General features: G+C 37.1%; 1 protein-coding gene across 1 annotated transcript in view; it reads left to right on the top strand.

Moving 5' to 3' along the window:
* The window catches only part of ANKAR (ankyrin and armadillo repeat containing), a 60,013-nt gene extending 46,539 nt beyond the window's left edge, over positions 1–13,474 (top strand). Inside the window, exons 19-25 of the mRNA XM_069576891.1 lie at positions 210–332; positions 3,313–3,471; positions 4,526–4,643; positions 7,192–7,301; positions 8,790–8,986; positions 11,604–11,650; positions 13,138–13,474. Of these exons, the coding sequence (XP_069432992.1) occupies positions 210–332; positions 3,313–3,471; positions 4,526–4,643; positions 7,192–7,301; positions 8,790–8,986; positions 11,604–11,650; positions 13,138–13,385 (1,002 nt within the window). The 3' untranslated portion in view covers positions 13,386–13,474. The remainder of the gene's footprint in view (positions 1–209; positions 333–3,312; positions 3,472–4,525; positions 4,644–7,191; positions 7,302–8,789; positions 8,987–11,603; positions 11,651–13,137) is intronic.
* Positions 13,475–15,831: the final 2,357 nt, after the last annotated feature.

Genomic DNA, 15,831 nt, shown 5'->3' with positions numbered 1-15,831 from the left:
AAGATTATTTTCTCAGCTGTTAAAAATTATGAGGGGAATTTTTCCAGAAGTTGTAATTGGTACTCTCTAAATACTAGTCAGAGAAATGGAATTAATGGTATTCTATGGTATCTTTGAATTGGTATATCCTATATAAGTATTTGAATGATGAAATGTGTCATTTGATAAACCATGAGTGAAAAATGTATTTCTGAAAATTACATATGTAGGTTGAAGTGGCATTTTCCTTGGCATGCATTGTCCTAAGGAATGATCTCCTGCAGAAGGAATTACAAGAAATTGAAGGATTTGATTATGCTGATGTCCTTTATCTTCTTCACTCAGAAGATAAGGTAATAACTTTATGAAATGTTAGAGCTCATTTAGAAGAAAATGATTTTTAGACTACATCCTCAAAATTTCATTATCTTTTTCATGCAATATTTAAATGTATTATTTAAAAAATGTAAAATATCTTTGGTAGGTTGTTAGTTTGTAATGATGTAATAATATTGTTCCATATTTTTCATAGTTGTTATATTTCATCTTTGAAATGCAGCAATTTTAATGCTTGGTGACAAGCCAAAAAACAAATCTCTTCTGTCCTGGATGCATCAAGTTTCAACTTAATTTTATGACCTTTCAACCTTCAGTCATCTGCTTCTTACCCAGTATTCTAGAGTGATGGTTCTCAAATTATTTGTGATGAATGAATAGCTTTTTCCCCAGCAAACAGTTATGAGGAGTTAATTTTAAAGCAACCAAATGGTAAATTTTGACAAAATTTTAGACTTTCCATAAATCTGCAAAAATAGTACAGAGTGTTCTGAAAGTACACAGCTTTCTTGGATGTCAATCAGGAAATTAACATTGATACAATACTACTAGCTAATCTGCAGACTTCATTTAACTTTTGCCAGTTTCTCACCAATGTCCTTTTCCTATTCCAAAATCCAATCCAGGATCCCACATTGCATCTAGTTATCATGTCTCTTTAGTGTCCTTTACTCTGTGACACTCAAGTCCTTTGCCTTTCATGACTTAAATATTTTTGATGAGTCCAGGCCAGTTGTTTTCTAGAATGTCCCTCACTTTGAGTTATCTGCTGTTTCTCATGGTTAAACTGAGGTCATGCATTTTGGTTGAGAACACTCTTCACTGCCTTTCCCAGTGCATCACTGCAGGGAGTACACGATGTTGATAACTGGCCGTGTTAACTTTGGGTGCCTGATTAAAGTGATGGCTCCATATTTCTCCCTTTAGTTACTGTTCTTCCCTTTGTAATTAACAAGTATTTGGAGGTGAGTGTCTCTGAGACTATGGAAATACTGTGTTATGCAATGTACTTTTGCTCACTGGTTTCAGGATCCATTGATGCAATAATAATTACTGTGATACGCCTAATGGTGATTTCAATTTTTTTACATTATTATTAATTGGTATTTAACCAATTTCAAGTATTCTCAGTTTGTATAATCCTTTTGTCAACTATTTTGTGAACTATCACTGGTCCATGGGCCACACTAACCCTAGAGAAATAGAGAAACTCCCAAACTATTGTTATTCTACATGCACTGAGCAATGAGGAAAGAACATTACCAATTATGTCTCAGCTCCAGGAGATTTTGAGGAAGAAAGGAGAGTGGTAAAGGGGAGAAATGAAGTCATTGTATTCTTATTTTTTTAAACGGGATTTTACTCTACTGTAGGACACAAAAAGATGAGCAGTGCTGCTGTAATATGGGCAATAACAGGGCAGGAATCATCTGACGGCTTTCTGAACCACGTCTGCGCCCTCTCTTCTGTTCCATCTGCGTGCTACTCTCGTTAAGCCGCTCCTCAGAGACGCCCATGTTCTCCCTTTCCTTCTGTTGCCCGTTCTACTTTCCATCATTCTACAATCCCTCCCAGGTTGTTACCACTTGCGCCACTCTCTGGACCCTTCCCCTTTATACCTAGTACTTTTCTTCTTGCCTGTGATCAGGGGACTCCTGTGTAAGTTGTTGTTCAGTTGCTAAATCATGTTCGACTCTGCAGCCCCATGGACTGCAGCACGCCAGGCTTCCCTGTCCTTCACTATCTCCATGAGTTTGCTCAGATTCATGTCCATTGAGTTGGTGATGCCATCCAACCATCTCATCCTCTGTCGCACACTTCTCCTCCTGCCCTCAGTCTTTCCCAGCATCAGGGTCTTTTCCAATGAGCTGGCTCTTCTTGTCAGGTGGCCACAGTACTGGAGCTACTTTGTATCAGAGTACTTGGTGAGTATATACTTTTTATTATGGAAAAATTCAAACAGAAATAGAATGACAAGGTAGCATACTCACATATTCCCATGACCTGTTTTCAGCAGTTATCTCATTTATATATTCCCTCACTATCCATATATTACTTTTGAAGCCAATCTCAGGCATCACATACTTTTATCGGTGAATATTTCATGTGTACCTATAGCATTTCAATATGTTTAACAGTGACAGAAGAACACTCACTAAGATTAATGTTCTCTCACACTGAGAATAATGGTTCTCTCTCTGTGTACCACAGTGTTCAAATGAAATATTAAAAATAAGATTTAGTGATAAGATTCTATCTTTTGGGTCTTTCTAGAAGATCAACCATACTTGTAAATCTTTGGCAAATGGACTGCCAAAGGGAAAACTGACTTTTGCTCTGTGCCCAGTCCCAGAATGTTAAAATGAGATTTTTAAAAAGGAAATAATTTTTTATTCTCCCTTAGAATACAGCAGAATTTTACAAGTAAATTTAAGAAATGAGTGGTATCATCTCAGAATGCATAAAATTCAACAATATCATGCTATACAAGAGAAATTTTAATTTATCAATTGTATTTTGAAATGTTGAAATAAAAATGTGATTAAAAAATTGAAGGCTAATAAAATTATGGAGATTCCTATTACCATTTAGGTATTCATTTATATAATCAGTAATCTAACATTCCATTTAAAAATTAAAATTTTTTTCTCTTCTCTTCTCCCTGATACCACTACCTAATTCTCTGTTTTATCTGTTCAATAACATTCTGGGGCAACTCTACTACCTGTTTTCCCTAATTATGTCTTATTTTACTCCCAGAGATAAGAATGAAATGTATCTTAATATGCAAGAATTCAAAACCTATTGCTTTGGGGAGGGTGGTGGGAGGGGGGTTCAGGGTTGGGAACTCATGTACACCTGTGGTGGATTCATATCAATGTATGGCAAAACCAATACAGTATTGTAAAGTAAAAAAATAAAATTAAAAAAAAACACCTATTGCCTTGAGTAACATGATAAATGAAGCTAAAGACAATGCATCTCTCCTGTTTCCAGAATATTTGTTTAAGAGCAGGCTATGCATTAACCCTTTTTGCCTTCAATAATCGCTTTCAACAATACTTAATATTGGAAAATGGAAAAATGAGCATATCAATTTTTGAACCTTTCCTTGAATCAACAATCGAAACTGAGAAGGCAATGGCAGCATTTCAGGTATAAATTTGATGGCTAAAATTTCAAATCAATATATCTTTTTAGTGAAAACTGGGAAGCTAGAAAAAACACTGGATCTGGAAAATATGAACTGATTTTGTAAAATTCACAGTATTTTTTACACCACGCCCTTCTACTTCATAAGAATTCCATTCTTTATGAGGAATCCTTCATTTATGTAGACTTTTACAAGGTTAGGTGCTTCCCAGATGGCTCAGTGGTAAAGAATCCGTCTGCCAATGCAGGAGATGCAAGTGTGATCCCTGGGTCAGGAAGATCCCCTAGAGGAGGAAATGGCAACCCACTCCAGTGTTCTTGCCTGGAGAATCCCACGGACAGAGGAGCCTGGTGGGCTACAGTCCAGGGGGTCACACAAAAGAATTGGACATGACTTGGCGACTAAACAACACGATGTAGGTTTTTTTTGTTTGTTTTTTACAAATTAATAGGCGATTTTTGCCTCACCTGATGCTTAAAACAACCCTATCAGGTTGACAGGCATGTAGTATTATTTTCATCACCCCTATTTTACCAGGCAGCAGGTAGAGAAACAAGTTTTCTAACTGCAGATCTCTAGCTGATCATGTGATTCTTCAACCATGTAGACAACCATATGTCTCTGGCTTCTTCTTGATCTTATTCTCTCTTCTTTGAGAGAAGTGTTTTCTGTGAACCCATACTGTACAGATGCAAAAGTTGCAAACATTGTAGGAAGAAAATGGAAGAATAATATCGCCTACGATGGTTACTCAGTAATCAGATAGGGAAACACACTCTGGGTCCTCGCTGCACAGCTTGCTTTTCTTCTACTGAAGTGAAGTGAAGTCGCTCAGTCGTGTCCGACTCTTTGCGACCCCATGGACTGTAGCCTACCAGGCTCCTCCCTCCATGGGATTCTCCAGGCAAGAGTACTGGAGTGGGTTGCCACTTCTTTCTATTGGATCATACCAAATTGACCCTCTTACTTTCCTGAGAAGCATCCCCTCAGAAATAAAAGGTTAATTACAGAAGCTGAGTAGAAAATGTTCAATGATTCTATGCTTTTTGTTTTTAGATTATTGTATTAGCTAAAGTCATTATAGACGTGGACCACATTACTTTGACTGCAAGAGGTGTTACTATTTTAGTTGATAGTCTAAATTCAGCTGATTCCTCTACTATTGTCTTGACAGGTAAGAAATACCTAGAAGTCAATCATATCCACATAAAACTATTTTCAAAAAAGTTTTTTTTTTTTTTTTTTTTTGCAATCTGAGGAGTAATAAAGTAAGCCTGACACTCTGTCACATGGTTTTAAGAATGAATTCGTGTAGGTCTTCGTGGAACTCCAGAGTTGAGTCTACATGGAACAATGAAAGTCTATTCTGCACCCCAATTAGAGCCTTTCTGATTTCCTAATTATTTTTAAACCTCTAATTAACTTTTTCAGAATGTAAAATGAGAATTCAACTATGAACTACCAACAACAAAATTCATACACTAATTTGTAGTCATACTGGCAGACTTATACTGATAACCTCTGTCTGTTTCCTTTCCACTAAATGTGCATATTTGGCTCGTGTTTGAGTTCTCTATGTTGCTATGCAATGTAGCAGAGCAAAATGGTCTAGCAGCACTCTTGACATAGTTAGTGGTAATTGTTTGAGTCTATCTATCCAGATCTAACTCTCCAGATGATAAATATGTTAGTTTGCTTGACCTATCATGCTCAATACAACATAAAACAGTATCAAAATGACAGCCATATGGAGAGACAGCTACCAAAAAATATTTTGTTTTTTAACTGAAAGGGATTATTGAACACACCAAAAAAAAATTTTCACTTGCTGCCACAAAGTTACATTTGTATGGTGTAAGGTAAATTCAAGCAAACAAAAATTAGCTAGAAAAAAAATACATGTTTAATATGAGTTATTAAATATATTTTATCTAAATAACATTCTTAGTCATAGTAATTCTATGACTCTGAAAAACAACTGTAGTGGGTTTAAATGTTACCTCATAAACTCCTCTGTGCAAGAAATGCCATATTATTTTAGCTTTCAAATATTAATTTTCCCAGGCGGGTAGATGTTGAATCTCAAAAATTATTTGGCTTCCTCTGCACTCCACCACTGGAGTCATATGCACCTCCAGAGTCATATGCATATCTGGGATTTCTCAAGCAAAGCCAGATATTTAGATTTCAGGGATAAAGTAAAATAAATGATATGCTCAAGTCCAAGTTGGTAAGGTTTCCAGAAGAGGCTCCAAAAGCACAGAAATTTTACATAAACTGACATTTCTGTTGCTGGCAGTTCAGTTTTCCCACGTGTACCACTTAGCAATTCTTCACAAAAAGTCCTGCTGTTTTAGTCTTAGATTTTCTGCCCTTACCCATTTCTTACTCCCTATATTTATTTATTTATTTTTCCGTTTATTTTCTTTACTTTACAATACTGTATTGGTTTTGTCATACATTGACTTGAATCCGCCACGGGTGTACATGAGTTCCCAATCCTGAACCCCCCTCCCACCACCCTCCCCATATCATCTCTCTGGGTCATCCCAGTGCACCAGCCTCAAGCATCCTGTAAAGACACCTTTTCCCCTTCCTCCCCTTCTATAAACTCAGGCTTTAGAAAATATAAGCCTGAAAGTAAGGTTATCATTGGATAATTTTTGCTTTAGACCATACCACCCAACTCTCCTCATCCTGAGGCCATAAATACAGAAGTCTTTCTGGCTTTTAATGGAGGCTGGAAAAAACAAAAGGAGAACAAAAACTCAGTGAATACCTCAATAAAGTATCCACCCACAAATGTAAAAATAGATTTACTGTGTTACACTTATTCCAACACAGCAACAATATTGTGAAAGAATATCACATGAAATCTCTAAAAATAAAACACAAATTGTAATGAAACAATTTTAAGTTAGCAGCTGCACATTTCTTTAATTACTGCTGCTGCTGCTAAGTCGCTTCAGTCGTGTCTGACTCCGTGCGACCCCATGGACGGGAGCCCACCAGGCTCCCCCGTCCCTGGGATTCTCCAGGCAAGAATACTGGAGTGGGTTGCCATTTCCTTTTCCAATGCATGAAAGTGAAAAGTGAAAGTGAAGTTGCTTAGTCGTGTCCGACTCTTAGTGACCGCATGGACTGCAGCCCACCAGCCTCCTCCGTCCATGGGATTTTCCAGGCAAGAGTACTGGAGTGGGGTGCCATTGCCTTCTCTGTGTTATTTAATTACTAGATCACTTTATTACGTCAATCTCAAAACACTGCTTTTATGGGAAGAACTTCAATTATTTTAAATGTCAATAAGCAATATATTGCTTGATTTTAAAAATATAATTAAGCTCTTAAAACCATTTGAATTGCAAAAAGGACATTAAGTTTTCTTACATAGTTCAAACATTATGATCATAACCATTAAAAAACATGAACCCTCAAAATAAAATATATTCTGAAGCCAAGAAGAAGAAAACCTCTGATTTTTCAAAATTCTTCCCACTTAAATGAACCTATTTAACTTTTACTGTTTGTGACAGAAAACCAAACCATAATTTTGGGGAAAGTTTATATTTAACAGACACATATTTTTCCTCAGCAGTTCTTCATTAATAGAGATGTGACTCAAAAGCTTTTTAATACTTTCATATATGCAAATGAATGAAGGCACAATATATTGGTTTATATCAATTAAATGGCACATGCATGTTTTCTTGTTTAATTTATAGGGAACTTAATAGCTACCTTGGCTCATTCTAGAGCTGGTATTCCAGAAGCATTTACCACATTAGGGACAGTCCAACAGCTCTGCTATCATTTGTACTCAGGACAAGAAGAGGTAAGAAAAAGTAATTCTAAAACAGAATATCCTAAAAATAATTTGCCTCTTACTTCTGAGGGCCAATTTCTCCACAGGCTGAGTGTTATATAATATTAACAGTTCATATTACTAACTCAAAATTTTATGACTTTTCTAGTCCTACCTTTGCTATTCACAATTCTGGTTCCCACAAAATATGCACATTGGTTTTAACTTCAGGCTTTAAGGTTCAGTCTATGAATAAGTACACAGATAACACAAAAATACTTATTTATAAAATGTTTTATAATTAAAGTCACTCAGTCATTTCTGTGATTATTTGTAATGAGTGAAAGTGGAATCCACTGGAACATTTTCCTTACCTGCCCAACAGCTAAGAGTGAGGGTGTGTGAAGCCCAGTTGGCTATGATAGTGTGTTGCTTCTGTTTCTTTTCCTGGAAGGGCTAAAAGGCAGTATTTCTCCAACCTTAAGGCTGTATCACCTGGAGGACTTGTGACACCATAGACTGCTGGCCTCTGTTCCCAAAGTTTCTGATCTAATATATCTGGTGTAGAGTTAGCATTATAGCTTGCATTTCTAACATGTTCCCAGAAGCTGAGGCTGCTGCTCCAGGACCGCTGTGCAAGCCAGGGAAGATTTGGGGGCATAGACAGAAGCCGTATGTCAGTGTAAAGACCAATATGTCAGCCTTCTGGTACCCTGCATGGGCTTGGTTTACGTTCATTTTTTCAACGTTGCTTATGCCACCACGAGGAGATTTTCCTAAGAACTTCCCAGGGGTGTATTTTATTATATGAACAACCAAATTACTTCAGAGTGAAATGCAGAGAGTATTTCCTGCAAAGGAAGGATTACTTTTTCTGGAGTCCCATGGCCTGGAACTTGGGCTTGTGTCTTTGGCTTTGCCAGTGGATAACTGAGTTGCTTCCTTGGGTGGCTTATTTTTAACCTACTTCTATGCTCTGGTTTCTTACCTAGTTTCCTATATTATAATCACCTGTGCAGTTTTGAAAAGTCCCAATATTCAGTTCTCTGAACTCCAAAATAATTAAATCAGCTTCTAGGGGGCGGAATACAGACAAGATTTTCATAGCTATCCAGGTGATTCCAATTCACAGTGAAACCCGAGACCTACTACCTTGGTTCAAACTCAAAGGTTCTTACTTGGGCTGCCCGTTAGAATCACCTGTGGCACTTAAAAAAATACATGTAACACCAGATTCTACTAAGAGAGACTGTATTTAGTTGGTGGGCTTTTTTTTTAACTACTGGTGATTCCAAAATGCAGCCAGGACTGACAACAACTACTCGAAATCAATGGCAACTCACAGGCCTCCCGAAAAATATGGCTACGTTTTGTCTACAAATTGCCATCAGCTGACATACATATTTGCTGTATGATCTCTACAGAGATTTCCTATGGAATATTTAATGAGCACACTGGGTTAGATACTTTAAGAACAAAGCTCAATGTTAAAGGGGAAATTGTTTCTTCTTCACTTAGGTTCGCATGGCTTGCTCCAGTGCTCTTGGTTACTTAACTTACAATGCAAATGCTTTCCGACTCTTATTAAAGGAATGCAGGAATAAGCCTAATCAGTTCCTTCGTATAACAAGTTATATCAGCAGAGATGCAAGTATAAACCCAGCATTTTTAAAGGAATTTGAAATGCAACAAAAAGTGGGACTTCCTTCCCTAAGGTATTATTCCTATATTTGTAGTGGCAGTAGTGAAATTACTGAGACGAATTTTTAAGGAAGTTAGTTTAAGGAAGATCAAACAAAGGGAACTATCCTTGATATGAATCTATGCACTGTATAACAAAGGAAAGACTTCATTAAATGTCTACTGCCAAAGCCTTGTTTTAATTCCAATTTAGCAACAGAATTTAGGGTGCAGACAAGAATACAACTGATCTTGGGGGTCCTGTCTGGTCAGGGTTATTCATCCCCTTTTCAGAAGTTTTGGAAGATTAGTTGCCTCCAAATTCAGTTTGGGCTTCCCTGGTGGCTCAAAGGAGTAAAGAATCTGCCTGCAATGCATGAGACTGGGGGTCAATCCCTGGGTCAAGAAGATCCCCTGGAGAAGGGAATAGCTACCGACTCCAGTAAGGACCTCCCTGGTGGCTCAGACAGTAAAGCGTCTGTCTACAATGCGGGAGACCTGGGTTCAATCCCTGGGTTGGGAAGATCCCCTGGAGAAGGAAAAGGCAATCCACTCCAGTACTATTGCCTGGACAGAGGAGCCCAATAGGCTACAGTCCACGGGGTCGCAAAGAGTCGGACACGACTGAGCAACTTCACTCACTCACCGACTCCAGTATTCTTGCCTGGAGAATTCCATGGAGAGAGGAGCCTAGTGCGGTGATTCAGGAAGTCATTCTTTGGTAGGTTTGGGGTACATCTGAGAGCTCTGAGCAACCAGGAATGCCACTATGACCTTGGCATCAAATGGGGCTTTTACACCTAATTCAAAGCTATGCCAAATTCACAGGGTATAAACAGGGCTAATCAGACCCAGTGGCTAAAGTTATGGCAAAGTTTGCCAGGCATTTATTCAGAGGATTTTGCTTCAGTGTTGCAGTTCTACCATGAACTTAAGTTTCTGTAAAAAGAGAGGAGGAGAATCTCCTTGCAATGGGCGTATTTTCTCTTCTATAATTACATTTGAATTAAGTCTCTGCAAATAGTGCTATTTACACACGAGAAACAGAACTACTCAAGATATATTATTAACTCTATAATAATAGAAGACAATAGAATCCAGTAGTGTATCATGGTTCTATAAATCAATTTTAAGTATAGAGAAAAATGAGTAGATCTTCAGTCACTTTTAATTTGAATTCTTTGAAAAACTGAATACCCAAAACTTATTATCTAATTTTATATAATCCAGGGAAATCTAAATTATAATTGTTTTAATTTTCTGGGTAAAAATTTTTAATTTAAAAAATGTTTAAAATAATATTTACTTAAAAATTAATATAAATATTGGAAGTATTATTTTACACAATCATTCCCACAGCTAGCCCATATGGCAACTTTTTGGGAATTAGAATAAGATACTCCTTCTTCAGTACACTTTATTGCCATCTGCAATTACTGTGAGGTGAACGGCATCCCCTAGAGTTGTGAACTTTCAATTTTCAGGATTATAAACAATAACAAGTGATCAGTAAACTTATGGGAATGACTACCAAGTGAGGGAGAACTGGTAAACAAATAACAATTACTCTCATAACTAATAATTCTACATACTCTCCTTACAGTATTTATATAGATTGACTATTCCCTTTAATTTTCATAACAATCCTGCAAGGGAATTTTATTTAAATGAAACGATGGGAAATGTGCTAAAAGATTATTAATTTCCACAAAATATTCCTTGATACCACTACTGGAAACATAAAGTAGATTGATTTTGGTTGGGGTCACGGCAGCACTGTTTTGGAGTATAGACCACTTCTCTATTCCCACACCCTCATTCAGCCCCAAGAATGGCAGATTAGAAGAGTTTCTGGATGTGTAAATTTTGAAGTATGTAGACAAAATCGTACTGTTAACTGACCCTATGTGAAAATAATCTGAGCCTAAAGTACTAGCCAGTTTCATGTTACCCTACAGCCACAAAGTCGGCATATTGAACAGACGGGGGCCTGTCTTATTGAAGTTGACAAAAGCAAATGTTCCTTCCTCATCAAATTAACCAGGAACACATCTGTCATAAGCAGTCTTAATATTTAATATTTAAAATTACATTTTATTACCAGGGAAATTTTGTAACACCATAGTTATATGTTACATGTCCAGGATAATGATTAAAATACTTCTATTAAAGCCACACCATATCAACTTAGGTATACCTTGTTATTCTTTAGCTTGAAATACTTTATTAGTATCACATTACTTTGAAAATAAAGTTTCCAGGTAACTTTAATTCTGATCACACTAGCCTAAGTGGTTAGTGCCCTTTGAACATGCCATGCTGTTTTGCAGTAATTTTTCATCTTCTGTTCCCCATGTCTGGAATACCCTCCCCCAACTCATCTATTTAAAGACCTATTTTATTCAAAACCTAGCTGAAGTGTCTCTTCTTCCATGAAACTTTTCCTATTCACTTCAAGCATACTGAATCTTCCACATGTTTTGGGTGGTAAGTGAATAAATGACTGATGGACTATAAAGTACTTACAGGTAACATGCATAGTTAGTACAGGTAACATGTATAAATTAGACCACTAGGCACTGAATATGGTACCTGGGTATATTAAGTTTTTATATATTTCTAGTTTTTGTGATAAAAGTGTTTTCCTTTCAGTCTGGAGAAAAATGGAGGACCATCCATAATTCCTGTCTTTAAGAAAGGTAATTGGTGCACGGTGATGACCCAGAGGGATGTTATGGGGAGGGAGGTGGGAGGGGGGTTCATGTTTGGGAACGCATGTACACCCGTGGTGGATGTCAATGTATGGCAAAACCAATACAGTATTGTAAAGTAAAATAAAGTAAAAAAAAAAAAAAAAAAAGATGAAGGCAAAAAAAAAAAAAAAAGAAAGGTAATTGATTTTTCTTTTATCTCAGAGATACTTTCTATTCAGACCTTTTATAATTGCTTTATTTCTAAGAATTCAAAATGTAGAGGCTACCAAAAGATGTTTCCCGGTAAACTTCTGCTTTTCTAGTGTTATGTACCTAAAATATCTTCCCATTTACAAGCCCGTGCTGTGTTAATCATTCCTTTTAAGGCTTCCCCACTTACGTCATTTGACAGAAATCTGTGTTTTCTCATAAGCCATGCATAGAAATGTCATTATTGAAACATGTAAGTATGACTTTAATTACCATCTTGCTATTACTCTGTTTCATGTACCACTTGCCTGTAAGTTCTTACAGCAGAGATGACATTCTTTCCCTTGATATTATGTTCAGTTTTATAGAGTTGATAGATGAGTTTATAGAGTTGATGGCTGAGTGGCCGAGGCCTGTGAGATCAGAATCCAGATCTTATCATGTTAGTATCCAATTCCTACTAGTAACAGAGAAAATAAATCACGTACTGCCTTTATGTACATGCTTCGTGCCTCATCATGTGTGCTTAGTGTAGGACCCAAAATCAGTCCACATGGTATATTACCTCACTGTAAAAGCAAAGACAGAACTTTCTGAAATCAAGATCACTTTGTTGGAGTCACAAATGCAAAGACAGAGAATAGGAAAAGAAAAGGACAGGGAAGAACTTCATTTATCAGGGAGTATCTGAGGGAAGGTAGGTATGTGTGGAAGCTATATTTTTGAGTATCATCGGTAGTAGAATGGTTTCTGTATGGTCTGGTTTTTGTATCACTTCTTTAGTGTAAGAGTAATTTACCTAGAAGGATAAAGCTAGTTCCATTATTTCTTCATTTTAAAGTTGGCTTCTGAATAATATGTATACCAGTAATGGTCTGCAAAGTCCAGACCAGGTTTGTGATAACATACAGCAAAAAGGAAAAAGGACAACTAGGTGTCTAATAAAGTTAGTTTCATTCCAGTAAAGTCCTCCATTCTAAGATAATGGCTTTTACACCTTCTTTTGACAAGAAAATATTCCTTCTTTTCCAAGATGATGTTTAAAGTAGCTGGCATTTGTTCTTTCATTAGTGCCAACTTGGCATGATAAAAAGTTTGCAACATATATTGATCTCCACAGATTTTTGCATTCCAGCATCTCAAAGTCTGGAAGCTACTGATCTGCCCTCTTAGTATGTTTCAGCGATGTGAAGAAACAGAAATATATAGAATTAAAAGCAATGAGACTACTCCTAGGGCTCTTAGGCTTAAGAGACACTTAATTATGGCTCTTTCCTTTTTAGGGAAAGAGCACCGAAGAAAATTAAAACCCAAAGTTCAACCAAGAGATTCTCTGACTTTTATACCTCCTGTAACTAACTTCATGGGACTCTTCAAAACAACAAAAAAGACTACTGTTTCTCATAATATTTTTTCCTTTTCATCTGCAATTTCATCAGATATCATAACAGTATCAAGACCAAGAATAGTGCTTTTGAACCAACTTGGCAAACATGTACAGAAAGCTAATCCGGAGCCTGGAGAAGGCTAATAAAAGCATTTTAGTGTGAAAGGATTCCTGAGCAATCTTGTAAAACTGTTTATTTTCAACTGCACTAAAATATACATAACTGAATAATCTTTCTGAATGCAAATTCTTGATATTGATGTTTAACAAAATTTCCTTAGCATGTCTACTGGAATTTAACATCAGGTCTGATATATGGCTTCAAAGATTAAGTAGCATTTTCTATAATAGAATGCCTGCACCTAAAGCCATTAAGCAGCTGACACAAGTGACACAATTAGTGTGTGTATGTATATATATATATATATATATATATATATATATATATAAAATCAAATGTTACAGAGTTTTTAAATTGGTATGCTGGGCTAAAAAGGTCTGATTCAAAGTAGCCTACATGTTAACACTCATTGTGCTACCATAAGACATTTAATGATAGGTACCACAGATGCATGAGCCTTCTAAAAATCTGAAATGTATACATTTAAAAACATTGAAAAAAATCTGAAATCACTTCCTATCAAGCATAAAAGCATGGCTAAAAAGTATGGCCACCACTTTTGACCAGACTCCATACCAACAGAGTATCCTTGGTTTGCAGCTGGAATAGATGATATTCTCTGTGGCTTAGAATCACAGGATGTCTTTGCCCAAAGAGTACTGTTTCCAGTAGGTGCAAGCTTTGATCTATGTCCGCTTCTCATATTTTACAGCAGCAAACAGATTTGACATAAAAGCTAACTGGGTTTCAGTGAGTCCTTCAGAGCACTGCTTTTTCTTTGTCCACTTTGCTCAGCTGTCTCTATAGTCTATCTGGTCTGCACTGGAACATGTATGTTAATCAGCAGTTATTTTCTCCAACATGCCTTCACGTAACAATGATGATGATGGTGATTGTGATATTGGCTACAGGAACTTAGGGCTTTCTATGTGTCACAGGCCAAAGCCTGTGCTTTTAACCACTCTACAATAAGGTGAAGGTGAAGGTGAAGTCGCTCAGTCGTGTCCGACTCCTTGCGACCCCGTGGACTGTAGCCTACCAGGCTCCTCCGTCCAGGGGATTTTCCAGGCAAGAGTACTGGAGTGGATTGCCATTTCCTTCTCCAGGGGATCTTCCCGACCCAGGGATCGAACCCAGGTCTCCCGCACTGGAGGCAGACGCTTTAACCTCTGAGCCACAAGAGACTTCCTTAATCTCCAAATTCAATTCTAAATTATCTGAACAGTCCAGAGTCACAACTTCCTGGTGGAGGGACTAAAATACAGGAATTCCAGGGAAAAATCTGGGGAGAATTTTATACTAGAAAGGGATAAATAATTCAAATGATAAAAACCAGTATCATTTATTCAGCATTGTTAAGAACTCACATCAACGAAACATTAAGCCTCTGTAGACCTTAAAAAAAAAAAAAAGCCTTTAGAAGCAAATATTGAATTTTGTCGCTAGATTCAGGTGGCTTCAAAGTTGAGGATCATTATTGCATTCAATAACTTAGGCATTTCCTGAGTATCTTGGCCTAGACAGACCATCCTACCATGCTTAAAACTTTACATTATTTCTCTTTAAGTACAGGGCCAAAATAAAGATTATTTTTATTACTTTGCATTTTCTTTTTATTTTTAAAAATTATATGTAAAATGAGAAAGGTCTCAGTTCATCAAATCACCTGCCTCTTACCTGTGCACGCACGCTAAGTCACTTCAGTTGTGTCTGACTCTTTGTGACCCTATGGATTTTAACAACTTGATCCAGTTATGGATGGTGTAACATAGATCTCTACTAGCAAAACCTCTCAAAGGACATTGAACAGATGGTGGCATCACCCTTATATTCAAAGGACAGTACATTCAGTTCCTTTAATCTGGGCAGAAAAAAAGTCATGAACTGTTATGATATCTGCAGTAAAATTTCAGATTCAAAGGACATTATCAAAAAACCAAAAAACCAAACCTTTTTTCATCTCATGTATTTTCACTGATTAAATATACTTTCTGAAATAAAGAATGTTAATATATGTGGCCAACTAAAAAGCACAATACACCCTTGAGGGATTACTTGCATGTCATATTTTTTAAAATCTCAGATGGATCTTAAGAAATGTATAGAAATCCCATTTGCTCCAGAGAAGATACTTACTAATATATATTTTTATAATTATTAACTTACATTCTATTAGAGAAAGTCTCCTTTCGTTTTGTCCTAGAATTCTGTAAGTCGCTTCAGTCATGTCCGACTCTGTGCGACCCCATAGACGGCAGCCCAGCAGGCTCCCCCGTCCCTCGGATTCTCCAGGCAAAAACACTGGAGTGGGTTGCCATTTCCTTCTCCAGTGCATGAAAGTGAAAAGTGAAAGTGAAGTCGCTCAGTCATGTCCGACTCAGCGACCCCATGGATTGCAGCCTACCAGCCTCCTCTGCCCATGAGATTTTCCAGGCAAGAGTACTGGAGTGGGGTGCCATGGCCTTTCAA

Source organism: Ovis canadensis, chromosome 2, assembly GCF_042477335.2.
Source record: "Ovis canadensis isolate MfBH-ARS-UI-01 breed Bighorn chromosome 2, ARS-UI_OviCan_v2, whole genome shotgun sequence".
Lineage (NCBI taxonomy): Eukaryota > Metazoa > Chordata > Mammalia > Artiodactyla > Bovidae > Ovis > Ovis canadensis.
Note: the sequence above shows the minus strand (reverse complement) of the source record. Positions and strands in the feature narration are given on the sequence as shown.